This window comes from Sorex fumeus, unplaced genomic scaffold (genome assembly GCF_029834395.1).
Source record: "Sorex fumeus unplaced genomic scaffold, SorFum_2.1 ptg000095l, whole genome shotgun sequence".
Lineage (NCBI taxonomy): Eukaryota > Metazoa > Chordata > Mammalia > Eulipotyphla > Soricidae > Sorex > Sorex fumeus.
In genome coordinates, this window is record NW_026606152.1 from 8,083,066 (window position 1) to 8,103,413 (window position 20,348).

The 20,348-nt window shown below is 42.3% G+C and overlaps 1 protein-coding gene across 1 annotated transcript in view; it reads left to right on the top strand.

Annotated features, from left to right (window-relative positions):
• Positions 1-20,348, top strand: part of PARP4 (poly(ADP-ribose) polymerase family member 4) — a 96,675-nt gene that overhangs the window by 14,699 nt on the left and 61,628 nt on the right. Inside the window, exons 7-14 of the mRNA XM_056132957.1 lie at positions 783-932; positions 1,410-1,547; positions 3,794-3,967; positions 6,315-6,475; positions 8,613-8,750; positions 11,183-11,278; positions 16,831-17,005; positions 17,445-17,598. Coding sequence (XP_055988932.1) covers positions 783-932; positions 1,410-1,547; positions 3,794-3,967; positions 6,315-6,475; positions 8,613-8,750; positions 11,183-11,278; positions 16,831-17,005; positions 17,445-17,598 — 1,186 coding nt within the window. The remainder of the gene's footprint in view (positions 1-782; positions 933-1,409; positions 1,548-3,793; positions 3,968-6,314; positions 6,476-8,612; positions 8,751-11,182; positions 11,279-16,830; positions 17,006-17,444; positions 17,599-20,348) is intronic.

Sequence of the window (20,348 nt, forward strand, 5' to 3'; positions counted from 1 at the left end):
CATATCGAATATGTCACGGGGAGCTTGCCAGGGCTCTGCCGTGCGGGCGAGATACTCTCGGGAGCTTGCCGGGCTCTCCGAGAGGAGCAGAGGAATGGAACTCGGGTTGGCCATGTTGGCCACTTGTAAGGCGAACGCCCTACCACTGTGCTATCGCTCCAGCCCTCATATCGATAGCAAAGTGGTAGGGCGTTTGCCTTGCACGCAGCCAACATGGCCGACCCGAGTTCAATTCCTCCGCCCCTCTCGGAGAGCCCGGCAAGCTACCGAGAGTATCTCGCCTGCAAGGCAGAGCCTGGCAAGCTCCCCGTGACGTATTCGATATGCCAGACACAGTAACAACAAAGTCTCCAATGGAGACGTTACTGGGCCCGCTCGAGCAAATCTATGAACAACGGGAGGACAGTGACAGTGACAATACTTTTATTTGAGATATTATGATTTACAAAATTAGGAATATTTTAGGCTTATGGTGTTCCTTATTTATGTACTTGTACCCTGTGGCACATAGTAAGCCCTTAATAAGGACTGAAATGTTAAGAAGTCACTGGAGGGGCTGGAACGATAACACAGTGGGTAGGGCGTTTGCCTTGCACGTGGCCGACCAGGGTTCGATTCCCAGCATCCCATATGGTTCCCTGAGCACTGCCAGGGGTAATTCCTGAGTGCAGAGCCAGGAGTGACCCCTGTGCATTGCCAGGTGTGACCCAAAAAAAGCAAAAAAAAAAACTCACTGCCGCTTAACCTAACATTTTCCTTTTCCTTCAACCTGTAATCCACAGGCTGAAAAGCATTCCTTTGTGAAGAAAACTGCTGCAGATGCAAGTCAGTGCTATGAGAACTGCATCAAGAAGCTGAGGCAGGAAGGATTCCTGTTAATGGCGCGAGTCAGGCCAGAAGCCACGCAGTTCGGATCGGAACAGCTGCAGGCGGTAGGCTTTCTGTGTGATGCTTCGTGTCAGTCACCAGATTGCCCTAACAGGAGGTTCCTTTTTCTTTTTCTTTCCTCATCTCTTCCTGCAGGGACTCACAGCCATGCGTGGCTGTGCTATTGGCGAGGCGCTGCTCACCCAAAGTTGTGGTGTCTGCACATTTGCTCATGGCTGTCTGCCATCTATATGGTTTTATCTACTGGTTTTGTCTACTCTGCCACCTGGTTGATAAACTAAATTTATTCATTTGATTTTGTTTGGGGCCACACCTGTACAGTTGGAGGGTTACTACTTCTAGCATGGTACTTGGGATCACTCCCATGGTGCTCAGGGCATCATGAGGTGTCAGGGATCCAACCTGAGTCTCCTGCATGCAAGCAAATGCTTCAGACCTGTGAGCCATCTCCCCAACTCCTCTTGGTTTCAGATGAACCCAGTCATAAAAACTGCTTTGCTAGTGTTATTTTATCATTTCAGTTGCTTTTAGAGGAGGAGATAAGTTCAAGTACTCTAAGCCCGGAGGTCAGTGATTTGGTGGAAATGATTTGGACAGAAGCTCTTGGACACCTGGAACATGTGCTCCTCAGGTCGGCCAACACCATTAGTCTCAATGATGTAAGTCAACTGTGTCCTTGAAACAGAACCTCTGGTACACAGTTCCTCCTTTTCATTCATTAGCTCGCATAATACATTTACACCAATGGTAATGCAATAAAAGTGTATTCAAAATGAAAGCATGGAACAGATGCACTGTTTGGGTTTTGATCCAGGTGTTCTTAGAGCCACCCTTCATTGTTCTGTGTTTTCTCCCTGGAAAAAGAGAATAATGATGCATGGAGGGGAAATAAGCTCTTGAACCTGCATCAGGTTTGGGAGCTGCTCAGAGGCCAGTATTTGATTCTGACTCCATAGATGACACTCTCTGCAATGTCACGAGGCTGGTCCCAGACCAACTCAAGGTCACAGACAGGCGGGTGCTCAGACAAGTGTTCAATCTCTAGTCTGTACCATCACAATGACTTCAGAGGTTTCTACCTTCTGGCAATGTAAGGAAAACCAAAATGCCTCTAGCCCTTCAGAAAATGCTTTCTTCTTCTTAATTATATATGAGTGAAACTGCAAGTAAAGAAAATACACCCTGTGGTGCAACTGCACTGCCATAACACAATAATCAGGCAGTTTACCTCTCTGAAATGCAACTAATTTATTTCAGGTAGAAACAAATCCTGGTTAAGGTGAAAAAAATACTTGAATAATCAGAAATATGTTCAGTAGAATTCTATTCTTACCTTGACTATCTATATTTCTTATAGAAAATAAGCAAGTCCTCTTTGGTTACACAATTATTTCTTTCTGTGTGTAGTTATAGGTATAGACACAGATGAAAAAGAAGTATATAAAGATGTTTTTTTGTGCAGATTTAGATGCCATATAGATGTATACATTGTACATCAGGTGACATAGCTGTAGATGTATAGGTAGCTCTGTCCACTGTCCTCCCATTGTTCATTGAGTTGCTCGAGTGAGCCCAGTAACGTCTCCATCGTGAGACTTTCTATGTCTGTCCCTCTCTTTCTGGCTCCTTTCACTTAGCATGATACTTTCCATGTAGAACCACTTGTATGTACATTTCATGACTTCATCTTTTCTAACAGCTGCATAGTACTCCACTGTGTAGATGTACCAATCAAAGTTTCTTTAACCAGTCATCTGTTCTCAGGCACTCGGGTTTTTTCCAAATTTTGGCTATTGTGAACAGTGCAGCAATGAATATAGAAGTACAGATGTCATTTTGACTGTACTTTTTTGCCTCTATGGGATATATTCCCAGGAGTGGTATTGCTGGGTCAAATGGGAGCTCAATTTCTAATTTTTTGAGAATCGTCCATACTGTTTTCCAAAAGGGCTGAACCAGTCGGCATTCCCACTAGCAGTGAAGAGAGTCCCTTTCTCGCCACATCTGCGCCAACACCGTTTGCTTTTCTTCTTTTGGATGTGGGCCAGTATGAGACTTTTTTTTACTGTTTTTGGCATATCGAATATGCCATGGGGAGCTTGCCAGGCTCTGCTGTGTGGACAGGATACTCTCGGTAGCTTGCTGGGCTCTGCAAGAGGGACGGAGGAATAGAACCTGGGTTGGCCACATGCAAGGCAAACACCCTACCTGCTGTGCTATCCTCCAGCCATTAGCATCTAGACTAACATCTATAGATATTAACAGAGTTTAGCATAGCTTTGTAAATATGAAATCACAGATGGACAGTGATGTATAGACATAGTTATAAATGACACAGTTGATTTATGCATACAGATGATTTATCAGTGTATACATTTTGTACAGTATAAATAATGGATTCTACAAATGCGCATACAAGTGCTGTAGATATGGTTGCTATGTAGAGTTGTCGAGATACAAACATAGAAGATTAATTCTTTCTGTTCGCTAAGATATGAGTACTGGGAGACTCATGTCATGTCCCCATTGTCACAGCTGAGCTCTGTCTCTGAGAAACATCAGCATTTGTTTTGTATCAGTGTCGGGTAGAGAACTAACAGCTGTGATTTGTTCAACAGTCACTTTAGCTGTCTCTCTACTTCTTCTATGATCATCAAGGCTTAGTCTAGTAAATATATGATGTCCTTTATTTATTTATTTATTTTTAAGATTTATTGATTTATTGCTTTTGGGGTCACACCTGGCGATGCTCAGGGGTTACTCCTGGCTCTGCACTCAGGAATTGCTCCTGGCGGTGCTCAGGGGACCATATGGGATCCTGGGAATCGAACCCAGGCTGGCCACGTGCAAGGCAAATGCCCTACAGCTGTGCTATCACTTCAGCCCTGATGTCCTTTATTTAAAGGTAAACAAGGCAGAGGGAATTCTCCTTCTAGCAAAAACAGCACTTAAAAATGGAGAAACACAAGAACAACTTCAAAAAATAATGACAGAGTTCAATAGATTGATACCCAAAAAGGATGCAACTGCTAAAGAAGTTAACCTGAAAACAATAGCTAAAGATGAAGACCTCTGCCAGGTAAATATCTGAAATACTGAATTTAATTTAAAATATGTTGAAAGCAAGGTGATATATAAAATATGTTGAGAACAAATCTGATGAACAGATAACATTGAATAACAGAAACTATCTCCAGAGTTTTTGCACAAAAATACATTTTTTCTTTTTATTTCGGGGTTATGCCTGGAATGTTCAGGGCTTATCCCTGGCTCTGCACTGAGGAATCACTTCCACAAGTCTCAGGAGACCGGATGAGGTGCCAGGGATTGAATTTGAGTCCACTGAATGCAAGGCATGTGCATTGCTTGCTGTACTATCTCTCCAACTCCCCAAAATAAATTATTGGACTATTCTATAATGTGTTGGCTTTCTGGGGAAGTTATCTGACCATATTCCCCGGCACAAATGTGGTAGAATAGTATTGCAAATGCAAATATGTCTGGAATTACTGCATTGTATAAGGATTTTTTAGATCATGAGAAGAGATAGAATTCTTATTTGCAGATGAAACAAGAAATGGCCAGTGTGTTGACAATGAAGAGGCATTTGCCTGTAGATGACATAAGTCTGGGAGGACACAGAGTTACAGCTCAGGGCTGTGTGATATCAAGCCCTGCTCTCCCCACTCTGTGCTGCCTGTGACCGGGCAGCCCCCTGCCATCCTGCTCCCGTCACCCCCAGAATACGGCTGCTGGCGTAAGCCAGGACATTTCTCTTTCAGAGAAAACTCTGGTTCTGAGTTGCCTCATGGGCAAAGAGCTGGACAAGACTGGAGTATTTGCAAGCGTAGGATTTTGCATGTCTGGGGGGAAATTTAGCTTTCAGTGAATTCCCCAAGGAGTCTGTAATCTAAATTAGTAATGAACAAATGAGATGAACCAGATAATAGCATAAAAAAAAGGCTTTTCCAAATCTTATATTCATGTTTTGCTTGGCTAGCATGAGTAAGCCCTGAGCAACTCCATCTGTGGTCCAACTCCTCCACCCATAACCCTACCCTCAAAAGTTTATAAGGAAATAGGGCCAGAGAGATAGTCCAAAGGTTAATCCTTTTGCCTAATATGTGGCTGCTACTGTGGTTGGAATCCTGGCACCCCAAAAGAGACTTATAAATAAACTTCACGTATTTAACTAAAACACTTTCAAGTTGTATTATGAGAACAGCAATAAAATTTAAGGCAGAAATAGGCATTTAAGAATCTTCTGTATAGTCATGAATAAGTATATAATGATTATGTGAGTGAAGCCCAAGTAAATGTATTTACTACTCTGTTCAAGCCAGCACTGCCCACCTTGTTTTCTCCTGAAATGTTTTTTTTCCTTATTTTGGGTGAGCAGCCACAAGCAGTCACATTTCTACAGTGCTGACTCTTGCTGCATCCTAGTGAGATCACTCTTGCTGCATCCTAGTGAGAGATCAGATACACCTCCACGTGTATTTCCAGCAAACCCAGGCTCCACTAGACAAACTTTGTTACAAATACATCAGATACCACGATGATAAGAAGTGCTTCACTTTCATATCAAACCACATCAGCATTTTATTTTATGGCAGTGACCTGAAGTCTCATTCCTGAAAATGAGTGGCAGATGGCAATGGATCCCATCAATTTATTTTTGTCAAAAATATTAAAAGTAGCACATCCCTATCTTAAACACAGTTCATAATATTCAGAAGCTGTGTGCTCTCCTTGAACTTCCGTGACTTAAGTACGAAAGTAGAGATTCCTAAACTTATTTGGCCTACTGGCTCCTTTTCAGGAAAAACAATCACTTACCACCCCTGGAAATCTGTCTTCTTTAAACAAATCAACAGAAAGTGCTCCAGCCACCACAAAATTGGTGCTGTGGCCCCAGGGACAGTATGTTCCACTGTAGGAAAAACTATATTAAAATTTACTTGGGTTCACTCTCTCACAGGAGGATCTTATTTATTGTTATATCTTTCAAACGTGATACACTGCCTCACATATAGAGCACATGGAGTGAATTTGTGTTAAGCAGAACTGAACTTGAAGTCTAGTGAATGAGTTTTTGTTGAAAGCATTTTCTCTTCACTGTCCTCTTCTGCACAATAAAGATAACAAATAATAAGACCAGAGTAAACGAAAGAAAGAGCGTACCTGAAAACTATCTGAAAGCAATGAATGAGCTTCCAGCCTAACATACACTGTGTGTCCTCTGGTTAGGAGGCAACTTGTTCGCTTTAATTCACCCCCTCCAGCCTGATATCCAGTACAGTCTGTTATTGCTCAAAAACATGGGGAAATTTTATGTTTTCAATATTTTTTAAAATCTTTCTTAAAACTGGCAGATATTTTAATGTGTGATTTTTCTAATATCTGTGTACAATTTCTATCAATAGCTAATAAGAGACATGGTTAATGTCTGTGAAACGAATTTGTTCAAACCCAACCCACCATCTCTTGCCAAATACCGTGCATTGAGGTGCAAAATTAAACAAGTTGATCAAAACACTGAAGAATTTATCAGTATTAAAAAAGAGCTATTACAGAATTACCACAGGTAAGCACAAAGGAAATTCCTAAGGATCTTCTGTTTGTAATACTTTAATAATCTGTTAAAAAATACTAATCTTCAGGGCCAGAGAGATATTACAGTGCATAGTGGATTTGATCCCTGGCACCACATATGGCCCACTGCCCCCTGACATGAGTGATCCATGAACACAGAGCCAGGATTAAGCCCTGAACTCTGCTGGATGTGTCCCCTAAAAAACAAAAAAACAAAAAAGCCCAAAAAACTAATTTCTATCACAGTTGTTCTTGGGTGTTAGTCTCTTATTTTGTTACTTTATGTTCCCCAGATGAATGCAACCTTTCTATGTCTGTCCCTCTCTTTCTGACTCATTTCGCTCAGCATGATACTTTCCATGTTGTACCACTTGTATGTGAATTTCATGACTTCATTTTTTCTAACTGCTACATAGTACTCCATTGTGTAGATGTACCAAAGTTTCTTTAACCAGTCATCTGTTCTTGGGCACTCAGGTTTTTTCCATATTCTAGCTATTGTAAAGAGTGCTGCAATGAACAAACAAGTGCAGATGTCACTTTACTCCATGGCTTAGAGGCCAGCCGCACACTCTAGGGGTAAAGGCAGCTCAGATAGAAAAGGGAGCACCAAATAAAGGGTGCTGGGAAGATCTGCCCAGGATGGGAGATGCCTGCTGAAAGTAGTCTATGGACCGCACATGATTGCCATCCAATGTCTCTTCTGCAGACCACAGCACCCAAAAGGAGAGATAAAACAAAAGGGAGTGCCCTGACACAGAGGCATGGTGGCAAGGGGGATGGGGGTGGGAGGGATACTGGGATTGGTGGGGTTGGAGAATGGGCACTGGTGGTGGGATGGGTACTCGATCATTGTGTAACTGAAACCCAAGCACAACAACTTGTAAGTCTACAACTGTACCTCATGGTGTTTCACTAATAAAAAAATTTTTTTAAAATAAAAATAAAAATAAATAAATAAATAAAAATTTAGATCCCATTAAAAAAAAAGGAAATAAAGTCTTAATTGTGGGATCAAAAAAAAACTAATTTCTACAATTTCCTAAGTACTTTAATCCTAAATAAACTACAAGATAATTATATTGATGACAAATTTCTTTTTTCTGGTTTTTTTTTGCTTTTTTTTGGGTGACACCCAGCGATGCTCAAGGGTTACTCCTGGCTCTGTGCTCAGTAGTTACTCCTGGCAGTGCTTGGGGACCATGTGGGATGCTGGGAATTGAACTCAGGTCAGCCTCGTGCAAGGCAAATGCCCTACTCACTGTACTTTCACTCCAGCCCAGTTTCTTCTGATTTGTAATAGAGCTTGGAGCTGTATTCTATGCTATTCTAAACACTTCATGCTAATTCACTCTGATTTTAAGGTAGCCTCATTTACTAATTATATATAAAAAGTTTCTAATCTAAATGGTATTTGAGTTTGTGTTTTGAAGAACATTGCAAAGAAAACCCCACTTCGGTCAATATTTCAGAATGTAGAAATATATGCACAGCAGCTTCTAAGTGCCCATTCCCTGACAAACAAAACCCCAAGTGGGACCTGGAAACCACGTCAGGAGATCAAGCCTTAAATGTCAGTCCTGTTTGCTTCCTCACCCACCGAGTGTGCTTGACTTTTCTTTTTAGGGGGGTCACACCCTGCAATGCACAGGGGTTTCTCCTGGCTCATGCACTCAGGAATTACTCCTGGCGGTGCTCAGGGGACCATATGGGATGCTGGGAATCGAACCCAGGTTGCAAAGCAAACACCCTCCCCGCTGTGCTATCGCTCCAGCCTTGATAACATGTCTTACACCCAGTGTGCGATAGGTACTCTGCAAGACACAGAGAATGTCTGCTGAGTGTGAGCATGGAGAGATGAGCCTCCCACACACCATGGATTTGACACACTTGGGATCATACTGTGCATCAGATTTCATGACCTGTTTTCAGAATTTTAATTTTGCTGTAGGTCTCACTTCATATCCTTGTTCCTGTCCTGAGAGTCTGTGTTCCCTAGTGACCTCTCAAGGTGTATTTGTCACTCACTGACTCACAGTGACAGCTGTGTGTTCTCTGCTCCTCCTCATCGTTTTTAATTTTGATTACTATCCTGTTCTCTCAACAAGGCCTTCCTCTCACTCTTACAGTGTGGATCCTGTGAACATCCTGCAGATGTTTCGAGTTGGCCGAGTGGATGAAACCATGGAGTTTCAGAGTCAGCTGGGCAACGTGGAGACCTTGCTGCATGGCTCTGCTGCGCACAGCTTTGTGGGAATCCTGTCCCGGTACAAAGACGCACCTCTATTCCCACGTTTCCTTCACAGATATGCAGTTTTTTTCCCTATGTTTTTCAGTCTTATTTATATTAAATGAATATCTGCAGTTAAAGTGAGCTAGTCATGGAGCTGGAGCAAGTAGGACATTTTTCTTGAACCTGGGTACCCCTTACAATACCCTGAGCCCATCAGGAGATACTCCTGAGCCAGGAGTAATTCCTGAGCACCACCAGGTGTGAACCAAAAATTTTATAAAGAAAGAGAAAACATACTTCTATCACAGTAGCAGAGTTCTTGGGCACTCTGGTGGTGGTAAGGTAAGGTAAAGCCATATTGTAACCATGTGACCTAAACTATAAAGAAATCTATTAAACCAGAGATGGCACAGTGGGTAAAGTGTTTCCCTTGCAGGCAGCCAACTCAGATTTGATCCCCAGCACTGCATATGGTCTGCTGAGCCCCACCACTGACTGATTCCTGAGCACAGAGCCAGGAGTAAGTCCTGAGCACTGCTGGGTGTATCCCAAAACAACAACAAAAAAGACAGTTATTATATTCCCAGGAAAATTGAATAAATTATGATAAAGTGTAGAATTTGTATTTATTGCTATGTGTATTGAAGTATAGTGCATGGTTGCAATTGCTTCATTATTATTATCATTATTATCATGGCTGTTCCCAGCCATTCTCAGCCTAGCAAGCTCTGGGACCATGAGGGCCATACTCCACAGGGACTTCGCAGCCCAGGGATGAGCCAGGCTCTTCCATGCAGGAGTGCTCTGCCATTGATCTGTCTACCCAGCCCACACCGCAGTGCTCCGCCATTGGTCTTTCTTCTCAGTCCATTGGTCTGTCTCCCCATCCCTGCAAATTGCTTCATTTTTGTGATGGGAAGGGGCTCTCCAGCCCCTTCTCCAGAACTTGGGACTTGGAGCCACTGCCATTGAGGAATGGAGCAGTTATGTGGGCCCAAGTCTTTGATTTTTGTGTTTTTATGGTATGCTTTTGAGTCTATGAATTTTAGAATTCTCCCTTTAGCTGCCCTTCCCAAAGATAATTATGGTCTCACTTTGCAGGGTCCCCTATATACTAAACATCCAGTAGGAACATCTGAAAGCCCTTGAGCAAGTGAGAAAGGCTGTGAGGCAGTGGCGGGGTGAGGGGCACACCTCTGCCTGAGGAGGGAAAACCAGGAGTAGGAAAATTATCCAGTGACCCAGGACAAGTTAAGGGCAACCAGAAATTGGGGCCGGAGTGATAGTATAGTGGGTAGCCGACCTGTGTTACGAGGCGTGACCCAAAAAAGCCGAGGGAGGGGGGAAGAGAGAGAGAGAGAGAAGAGAGAGAGATGAGAGAGAGAGCAACAAGAAATCATCCATAGCTTGGTATATTTTAGTGGCACCTGGGACTCTTTCTGTAGGATTGTTTAGAATTGTTTGTCTGTTTGCTTTTGGGTGACACTCAGCAGTGCTCAGGGATCATCAGGGGATGGTGCCCAGGATACCCTGTGAGATGCGTGGGATTAAAGAGGGGTTTGCTGCAGGCAGTGCCAGCACCTTCCCCCGTAGTACTTCTCAGCCTGAAATGCATTATTTTTATATCATGCTATAGTTTTGTAATTTTCCAACTTTATGGAGGCATGATTGACACATTTTGGTGACACAATGTAATTTTTTTGGTATGTGTGATGATTAACTGTATATACACGATGTCAAATGATCCCTACAATCAAGTTCATGAGCATATTGATCCCCTCATTTGTTACCTGTTTTCCTTGTAAAGAGAAGACATGATCTCACCAGATTTCAGACATACAATACAGTATCACTGTAGCACTGTCATCCTGTTGTTCATCGATTTGCCGATTTGCTCAAGCGGGCACCAGTAATGTCTTCATTCATCCCTGTCACGTGCTAGTGTAGCCCAATGGCGTCTTCTCACTCCAGGAACACGAAGTGAGACTTTTTGTTACTCTTTTTGGCATATTGAATATGCCACGGGTAGCTTGCCGGGCTCTGCTGTGCAGGTGGGATACTCTGAGTAGCTTGCTGGGCTCTCTGAGAGGGACAATGGAATCGAACCCGGGTCATACAGTACAGTATTATGAACAAACACCACTGTGCTGCTTGTTAGCTCTCTATAACTTAGTGAACTTGTAATGTATTCATCTTATAACTGAAAGTTTGCACCTTTGACCACTATCTCTCCACCTTGGAAATATCTCTTCATAGTCCCTGGAAACTATCATTTACTCTTTAGATGTCAGAGTTTAACTTGTTTTAATGCAGGTGAGGTCATGCAGTATTTGTCTTGCTGTGTCTGGATTATTGGCACACTGGTCTTCTTCTAGCAATTAAAGCACCCATTTTTGTTGGAATCATGTGACATGATCTTGACTTGTTTTTTCTTATTAAATCATTATAATGTCTTTTACTTTTTAGCGGGTTGCTTTTACCCAAAGTAGTTGAAGACCGTGGTGTGAAAAGAACGGATATTGGAAATCTTGGGAGTGGCATATATTTCAGCAATTCACTCAGGTTAGTATGTTATACCCTTAATTATGTAATTCATGGGCTGGAGTGATAGTACAATGGATAGAGTACATGGCTGACCCAGGTTCGATACCCAGCATCCCATATGGTACCCTGAGCAATGCCAGGAGTGATTCCTGAGTGCAGAGCCAGGAGTAAGCCCTGAGAATTGCTGGCTGTGACCCAAAAAGCAGAAAAAAGAAATTATGTAATTCACACCCAGCAACAAGGAATCAGCCACTATTGAGTATACACTGTATATTTCCTGTCTTCTTTGGTGAGGGATTTCTTACCCAAAAGAGATCATTGGAAACAGCTAGTTTTTTTCTCTATAAGATAGAAGTGGTGGATATTTAGGATACTTGAAATCATCTGAGTGTTTTTTCTATCTTAAGAGCTTTCATACCTATTTACCCATTTAATTCTGACCCACCGTCATGAATGGAGCCCTGTTTTTATTCTATATCAGAGATAACCTGAGATCCTATAGTCTGTGTCATTTTAAACAAGTTATGGTTATGGTTTATGTGTAAACTCTGCATGTCTGGGATAACACTTATCATCAATATCATCATTAATACTTAGTCAGCCCTGCGGGGTTTTTTGTTTGTTTGTTTATACAGTGCCAGGGATTGAGTTCAGTGCCTCACACATGCAAAGCAGCACACTACCTCTGAGCTTCATCCTGGCCATAGCCAAAACATGTATAATCCCTGCCCTGTGTCAAGTACCAGGCTAAATGTTTCTTGTAGATTGTCTCACAGCTGGGATAGTGACCGCATTTTATGAAAAAGAAACAGTCTCAGGGAAATCAAATAGTCTGTGTAGGTCACAGACCTAAATGATGGCTTCTGGGTTCTGGCTCATAAAAAAGGATTTTACCTAGGATTTTCAGAGAGTTCCTACAAATCATCAAGAAAAAGATAACCCAATAAGCAAATGAGTAAAAGACATGAATAGGAACCTAACAGAAGAGAAACAGACAATAGCATTTGAAAAGATTGGTAATCAAAAACTTACTAAACCATCATGATACAGTTTACAATTGCCATACAGCCCAAAAGAAGTCCAGCATCTCTGAGTGTTAGTCACTTGCTAGGAAAATCTGATCTCTTGAGCCAGAGCCATAGTACAGCAGGTAGGGCACTTGCCTTGTATGCGACCAACATGAGTTTAATCCCTGGCATCCTGTATGATTTCCCAAGAACCTCCAGACGGATTCCTGAGTGTAGAGCCAGGAATAAGCCTGGGCACCATTAGGTGTGACCCAAAACTAAAACAAAACAAACAAAAAAAAGAAAAATCTGAACTCTCAGATATGTTGGTAAAAGTATAAATTGATAAACTCTCTTGAAAAAAAATTTCACACTATCTGGTATAGTTGAAGAGTTTTGTTGATTGTTAAGATTCAGCAATTCCTGCCACACCTTGGAACATCTGGGAGAATTTCTCAAGGCTGCTGATGCTGATTTCACCCCAGTTAGTTTGATAAATATTTCTAAGAATGAGGCTTGGTTTTCTGTTTTTAAAGGAGAAATATAATATGCAACCTGGGTCAAGAACCCGCTAAGACCAGGGAGCCAGCTGGGCTGAGGCCCACACCACATTGCTCCCAAGCATGGTGGATGACCCTCGAGGCTTCTGACCATCGCTGGGGGTGACCCAAGAGTTCCCCAGCATAGCTGAGGCCAAGTGGCACTGAAAAGCTGGCCCAGCATTGAATGGTCTGTCCCAGTTGGCCAAGTATTGGCAGAAAGTGATCCCTAGGCCACCTGAGCAATTTTCAGGTGGTCCACCCAAAAAATAAAAAAGGGAATATTACCCTAGAAAAATTATAGTATGGCATAGTTGGACTGCGAGACATATAAAGAAAGGAAGGACTAATGACACTTAGAACACTGGAAATGACATAAGTTACAATGGCAGTGGGATGTGTCAGAGCATTTTGGTATCATCCTACATGTACAGTATAATAGTGTAAGCAAAGGCACTATAGTTACACATACCCATGGAACATAACATGAAACAAAAAGATTCTTTATGACTATAGATGCAAAGAAAAACCAACACTAAATGTTCATTGTTGAGGGGGCACAGATTTGTATCACTACTATAAAAAGAGAGGAAAACATTCCCTTCCCTAAAACCAATAATGATTAGATTATCTCTTGGGGTGTCAGTATGAAGCCACGTAGGAATAATGGTTATCTTTCTCTTTTCCTTTTTTTTTTTAAATGTAGGAGTACATTTATTTATTCAGCCATTGGATTAAGCTGATTGAATTGGGCATGAACTTTTTTTTAAACTTAATCACCATGAGATACAGTTGCAAAGTTTTCTTGTTCAAGACTCAGTGGTACAATGATCAAACACCCATCCCTCCACCAGTGCAAACTTTCAACCACCAGTGTCCCCAGTGTATCCCTTGCCCCATCCCAGTTTCTCACTCTGCCTCCATGGCAGGCAATTTCCCCAGTATTCTTTCTCTCTCTACTTTTGGGCATTATGTTTTGCTTGAATTTTCCCACCACCATTCAAGCCTGACCGCCAGGGGCAGATGCTAGATCATTTATTATCTATTGCTCATTTTGAAAATCTTGGGTGCTACAGACACAAGATTCTGGAATCCTAGATTGTAAATGGTTGGGTTCCAGAGACATTTCTGTGGGGCACTAACCCATCTTGCGATTCAGTTGGGCGTCTCTGGACCAGGGCTAATGATGCACTAAGATGCTGTCTGGAGGCACATTGTGGGTGTGACAGCCAGGCTGATAAGCGGGTGGAGAGCCGGGGAGGGACAGCTAGCCAGGAATAGCTTCTGAGAACATACAGTTGTGGCCCAACCCTGTCCCCACATGTGGCTCTGCTATGGGTATTTTTAGTAATTATCAGTAATATGGATACCAGGAAGCTATTAATTTTGGGATGGATGTGGCAGGGGAGGTTTTTTTTTGGGGGGGGGAGGTTGTTCCTGATTCATATATATATTTTCCGATTGAGTGAGATTTTCTGCACAAGTTTTGCTGATTCTAATTCCCACATTGCTTGAGGATTATCTGTAGTTTTTTTTTCATTTAAAAATTTGAAATGAATGATAAAGTTCTAAATTAGATCTTCAGAGAGCCGGAGAGATTCTACAGCAGGTAGAGCACTTGCCTTGCACTTAGCCGACCTAAGCTCAATCCCTGGCACTGAATATGATCCTTAGGTCTCTTTATGAGTTATCCCTGAGCGCAGATCTAGGAGTCAGTCCTTAGCACAGCCAGTCATGGCCCCAAAACCAAACAAACAAAATTGAGTCTTCAATGATATTTCAATGAACACTAAAATTCAGAACTGTGGGGCCAGAGAGATAGTCCCGCAGGAAGGACGTTTGCTTTATATACGGTGACCCGGGTTCAATCTTCAGAATCCCTGAGCACTGAGCACTGCCAGGAGTCATTCCTGAGTGCAGAGCCAAGGAATAACCCCTGAGCATCACTTGGTGTGACCCAAAAAGTTTTAAAAAAATCAAACATTTACCAGCAAATCCTTTTTTTTCTTTATACATATCTTATTTTATATATATAGATAGATATATTGAATCACCATGAGCTACAGTTACAAAGCTTTCATGTTTGAATTTCAGTCATACAGTGATCGAACACCCATCCCTCCACCAGTGTACATTTTCCACCACCAATGTCCCAGGTGTTCCAACCCCCACCCCATCCAACCCCTCCCCCTGCCTATGGTAGACAATTTCCTTCTTTCTCTCTCTACTTAAGGTATTATGGTTTGCAATACAGAGGCCATCATGTTTGGTCCTTTATCTACTTCCAGCATACATCTACCATCTACCATCCTGAGTGATCCCTCCAACCATCATAGGTCAAGATAGCCATACCTAGCACAGGCACGTAGGCCCTTGGTCAGTTAAAGGGCCAGCTTCCCACATATCTGTCCGTCTCTTTCTGACTCATTTCACTTAGCATGATACTCTCCATCGCCATCCACTTATAAGCAAATTTCATGACTTCATCTTTCCTAACAGCTGTATAGTATTCCAGTGTGTAGATGTACCAAAGTTTCTTTAACCGGTTGTCTGTTCTCGGTCACTTTGTTTCCAGATTCTGGCTATTGTGAATAGTGCTGCAATGAACATACAGGTGCAGATGTCATTTCTACTGTGCTTTTTGCACCCGCAGGATATAATTCCCAGAAGTGGTATTGCTGGGTCAAATAGGAGCTTCAATTTTTAGTTTTTTGAGAAATGTCCATATTGTTTTCCAAAAAGGCTGGATCAGTCGGCATTCCTGCCAACAATGAAGGAGATTCCCTTTCTCCCCGCATCCACACCAACACCGATTGCTTTTGGGTTTTTTTTTGGATGTGTGCCAGTCTCTGTAATGTGAGCTCATATCTCATTGTTGTTCTGATCTGCATCTCTCTAATGATTAGTGATGAAAAGCATGTTTTCATGTGCCTTTTGGCTATTGGAATTTCTTCTTTGAGAAAGTTTCGGTTCCTTTCATTGCCCCATTTTATGATGGGATTGGACGTTTTCTTCTTGTAGAGTTCAACCAGTACCTTATATATCCTTGATATTAATCCCTTATCAGAAGGGTATTGGATGAATATCCTTTCCCATTCCGTACACTGTTCTTGTATCACGGTGACTGTTTCTTTTCAGGTGCAGAAGCTTCTTTGTTTAAAATAATACCAATTGTTATCTCTGCTTCCCCTTGCTTGGTCATTGGCGTTTCATGTTTGTAGATACCTTTAGCTTCATTGTCGTGGAGGGTTATTCCGACCTTTTCTTCAGTGTACCTTAAGGAATCTGGTTTGATGTTGATTTCTGTAATCCATTTTGATCTGACTTTTGTGCATAGGCTGAGGTCTGAGCCCGTTTTTGCATGTAGCTGTCCAGTTTTGCCAGCACCATTTGTTAAAGAGGCTTTTCTTGCTCCACTTTGTATTTCTTGCTTCTGTATCAAAGATTAGATGAGCATATGTTTGAGAGCGTGATAAGGATATTCAACCCTATTCCATTGGTCTGCAGATCTATTTGTTCCGATACCATGCTGTTTTAATTATTATCGCTTTGTAGGAGAGTTTGAGGTTGGGGAAGGTGATGCCTCCCATCTTTTTTTCCCCAAGAACTGCTTTAGATATTCGTGGGGCCTTGTTGTTCCTTATGAATTTCTTTTTTTTTCTTTTTGGGTCACACCCAGTGATGCTCAAGGGTTACTCCTGGCTCATGCACTCAGGAATCGCTCCTGGCGGTGCTCAGAGGACAATATGGGATGCCGGGAATCGAACCTGTGTTGGCCATGTTGGCTGCATGCAAGGCAAATGCCCTACCTGCTGTGCCATCGCTCCAGCCCCTCCTTATGAATTTCAGGAATGTTTGATTAATTTCTTTGAAGAATCATGGGTATCCTTATAGGAAGCACATTAAATCTGCATAATGCTTTGAGAAGTATTAGCAAATACCTTTAATCTGTATTTTCTTTACACATAATAAAATATTACTGCCATGTATCTATAAATCTGCACTTTTTTTCTTTCCAATGTAGTACAAGTATTAAGTACTCATGCCCAGGAGAGACAGAAGGCTCCAGACTCCTGGTCATCTGTGACGTTGCCCTTGGAAAGTGCATGGACTTAGAGAAGAGGGATTTCTCCTTAACGAAAGCGCCACCGGGTTATGACAGTGTCCATGGTGTCGCAGGACCAGCCACAGACTTTGAGGTATTTCTTATGTCAAGAAATATGCACGAAGATTTCTGATTTTATTAAGTATGCTTAATTTCAAATCTCGTATGTCTGCTAAATGAATTTAATATTTCCCACCTTAGCAGATTCTGGGCTGGAATGAAAGCACAGCAGGTAGGGCGTTTGTCTTGCATGCTGCTGACACAGCTGATCCGAGTTCAATTCCTCCGCCCCTCTCGGAGAGCCCGGCAAGCTACCAAGAGTATTTCACCCGTACAGTAAAGCCTGACAAGCTACCCATGACGTATTCAATATGTCAAACGCAGTAACAAGAAGTCTCACGATGGAGACATTACTGGGCCCGCTCAAGCAAATCGATGAACAATGGGAGGACAGTGCTATATTGCAGTGCAGCAGATTCTGCTTTTTTGACTTTTGTCAGTTTTTTCCCATCTCGAATTTTTGTTTTCTCTAGGATGATGAATTTGTAGTATATAATACCAATCAGATTAAAATGAAGTATATCATTAAGTTCTATGTACCTGGAGATGAAATAAAGAACTTTTGTCCTTGCAATGAAACTGAATTAGAGGAATTCGAAACTGAGTCTCCATGTTTTTCAGTTAAAGGTAATATTTTTTTCTTGAATACTATTCTACATGATACTGAGTAAACCCAAGCATATTCAGTGGAATTTATAGTCATGTTTATAGTAACCATATATATCCTTATATGTATGTAAATACTTAATTTTTTTATTTATCATGGGATCCTTAAAAAAGATTAAGTCATCGCAAAGTTACACCTTACTTCATTAACACAACTCTATTGATCTTTTCTGTGTCAGGATAGCAAACATGAAAACTGATGAACCAACTTTAGGTGGCCAAGTGTAGGGCCTGAAGTAATAGTACAGGATTGAGGTACTTATCTTGCATGCAGCCAACACTGGTTCTATCCCATGGTCCCGTTAGCACCACTGTTAAGTCACCCCCAAGCACAGAACCAGGAGTGGCCACTGAGCACTGCCAGGTGTGGTACAAACATAAACACACAAAAATAGACTTCAAAGTACAGAAAGACATGCCTGAGAACAGATGACTGGTTAAAGAAACTCTGGTATGTCTACTTAATGAAATACTGTGCGGCTGTTAGAAAAGATGAAGTCATGAAATTTGCATATATTTGGATCAACATGGAGAGTATCATGCTAAGTGAGATGAGTCAGAGAGAAAGGGACAGACAGAATGACTGGACTCATTTGTGAAATATAAAGTAACATAATGGGAAACTCAAGAGTTTTCGAAGAAGACAGGCTTTTTTTGTGGCTCTCTCTTGGCATTCCTTGCACAATCATGGAGGTGCTGAACCAGTTGATCATATTTCTCATCAATGTTGTCAACAGTGACATCTTCCCAAGTTGCCGCAATAGTTCCAAAGAGCTCCCAGTTGGTGGTCGTTCTGGGAGTTCTCTTCTTAAACTATGCATTCCTTTCTCCCCGCTCTGTGAAGTAGAATTTTGCCCAAAGGAGACGGTGGTCCGATCCCGTTTGGAATTTTGGGACAACAGCGATATGGGTCAGGCAAAACCGTCGATTGAATATGATGTGGTCTATTTCATTGTGGAATCGTCCACTGGGAGACTCCCATGTCCAACGTTTAGATTTGGCCTTCTGGAACCTTGAATTACCATGGATTGTCTTGGTCGACATGATGAATTCAGAGAGTCTCTCACCCTGTTCGTTCCATTTTAGGCCATGGGTCCCAATGTGAAGTTCTTTGGCTAATCTTCTCAGTCCTATCTTGGCATTAAAATCACCCACAATGATCTTGTAGAAGGTGTGGTCTTCTTTATAGAACTTCTCCAGCTCCATGTAGAACTTCTCAATTTCTCCTTCATCATAATTGGATGTTGGTGCGTAGACAATGAAGATAAAAACTGCTGGCAGTGAGCCACATCTATTCAAATGTAAACGTTCGATTTGGGTTGTTAGGCATTCGAATGAATCAATGCTCATGGCCAATGCTCATGGACAAGGACACCGATGCCTCCGACGCCTCTTTTTTTTTTTTATAATTTATTACTTTATTGAATCACTGTGGGAAAAGTTACAGAGCTTTTGGGTTTAGGTGTCAGTCATGTAAATATCAAACACATTTCCCTTTACCAATACTTATTTTTAACCGTGAACCCCAATAGAACCCCACCTCCCACCCCTCCCAATTCCTGTGAGGCAGATGAGTTCTAGTTAATACTCTATCTACTTTGACTAGATACATTGTTTCGATAGAAGATGCACAATTATTGTTTAGAGTTTACGACCTCCCCTCCCCAATCAGACATGCTGAAAAAGCGTTGTGAAATGATTTGCTTTCTACAACTTGGTTTAAGAATAAAATGATGTCGTGAGGCCACATTAGCGGCCGCGCGGTTTTGGATTTCTGCTATTTTACTTATTGACCCTGGAAGAATTTCTATTAAAAGTTAGATAATTAAGAGATTGGTTTCTGTGCCCTGGAGTCGTGGCCGTGCCGGAGAGCCGCTCGTGGGGGGCAGCTGGCGACCTCGGTTGGGCGTGGAGGACGGCCCAGAACGCCCCCCTTCCCATGAGGTCCCTGCCGCTCCCACCACCCCCGGCTCAAACCTGCTGTCCACAAGGCTCCCGTGCGGCCGCCATCTTTCTTTCCAGAGAGGAGCTGGTGAGCGGGACAACACCCTTTGCCCTCCTGGCAGGCATACTGGCCGACGCCTCTTCTATCGCATGTTCCGAGGAAAAATTCTCCTCCAGTGTCGAAAACGGCGTGATGAGTTTGGTGCCTTCTTGTCTCAGTCAGACCAATGATGTCGTACTTAATCTTTCGCGCTTGTACCATCAGGTCCTCGATGGATGCATCTGATGCTAACGTATGTGCATTGAAAGTATAGACGATCATTTTTGTCTTCCTTCATTGTGGCAGCCTAGTTCGGTCTTGAGATTTTATAGGCCTCTCCTTTCTCATCCTTCTCAATGCTGCCATATTGGTGACGCCTTCAGGGTCAGGGGAATGAGACCCATTGTAATTACTGGTTTTGGCATATTAAATACACAATGGATAACTTGAGAGGCCCTGCTGTGTGGGCAGAATACTTTCGAATATGCCTGTCTTTGAAAACTCTTGAGCTTATTCACCAACGTGGTTTGGTGCATGCCTCAGGAAACCACAAGTGAACATCCGAACTCGCAAAGCAGTGCGGAGATGCAATCAAGGAAGACATCAAAGAGACAAGAGCAGAAGTGCTGGTAGCTGCGGCAGAAGCTGGGAAAAGTATCCATAATGCCCACCTGTCCTTTGCCAAAACTACAAGACCAAGATGACTGCTCTCCGGCGTCCTGATGGA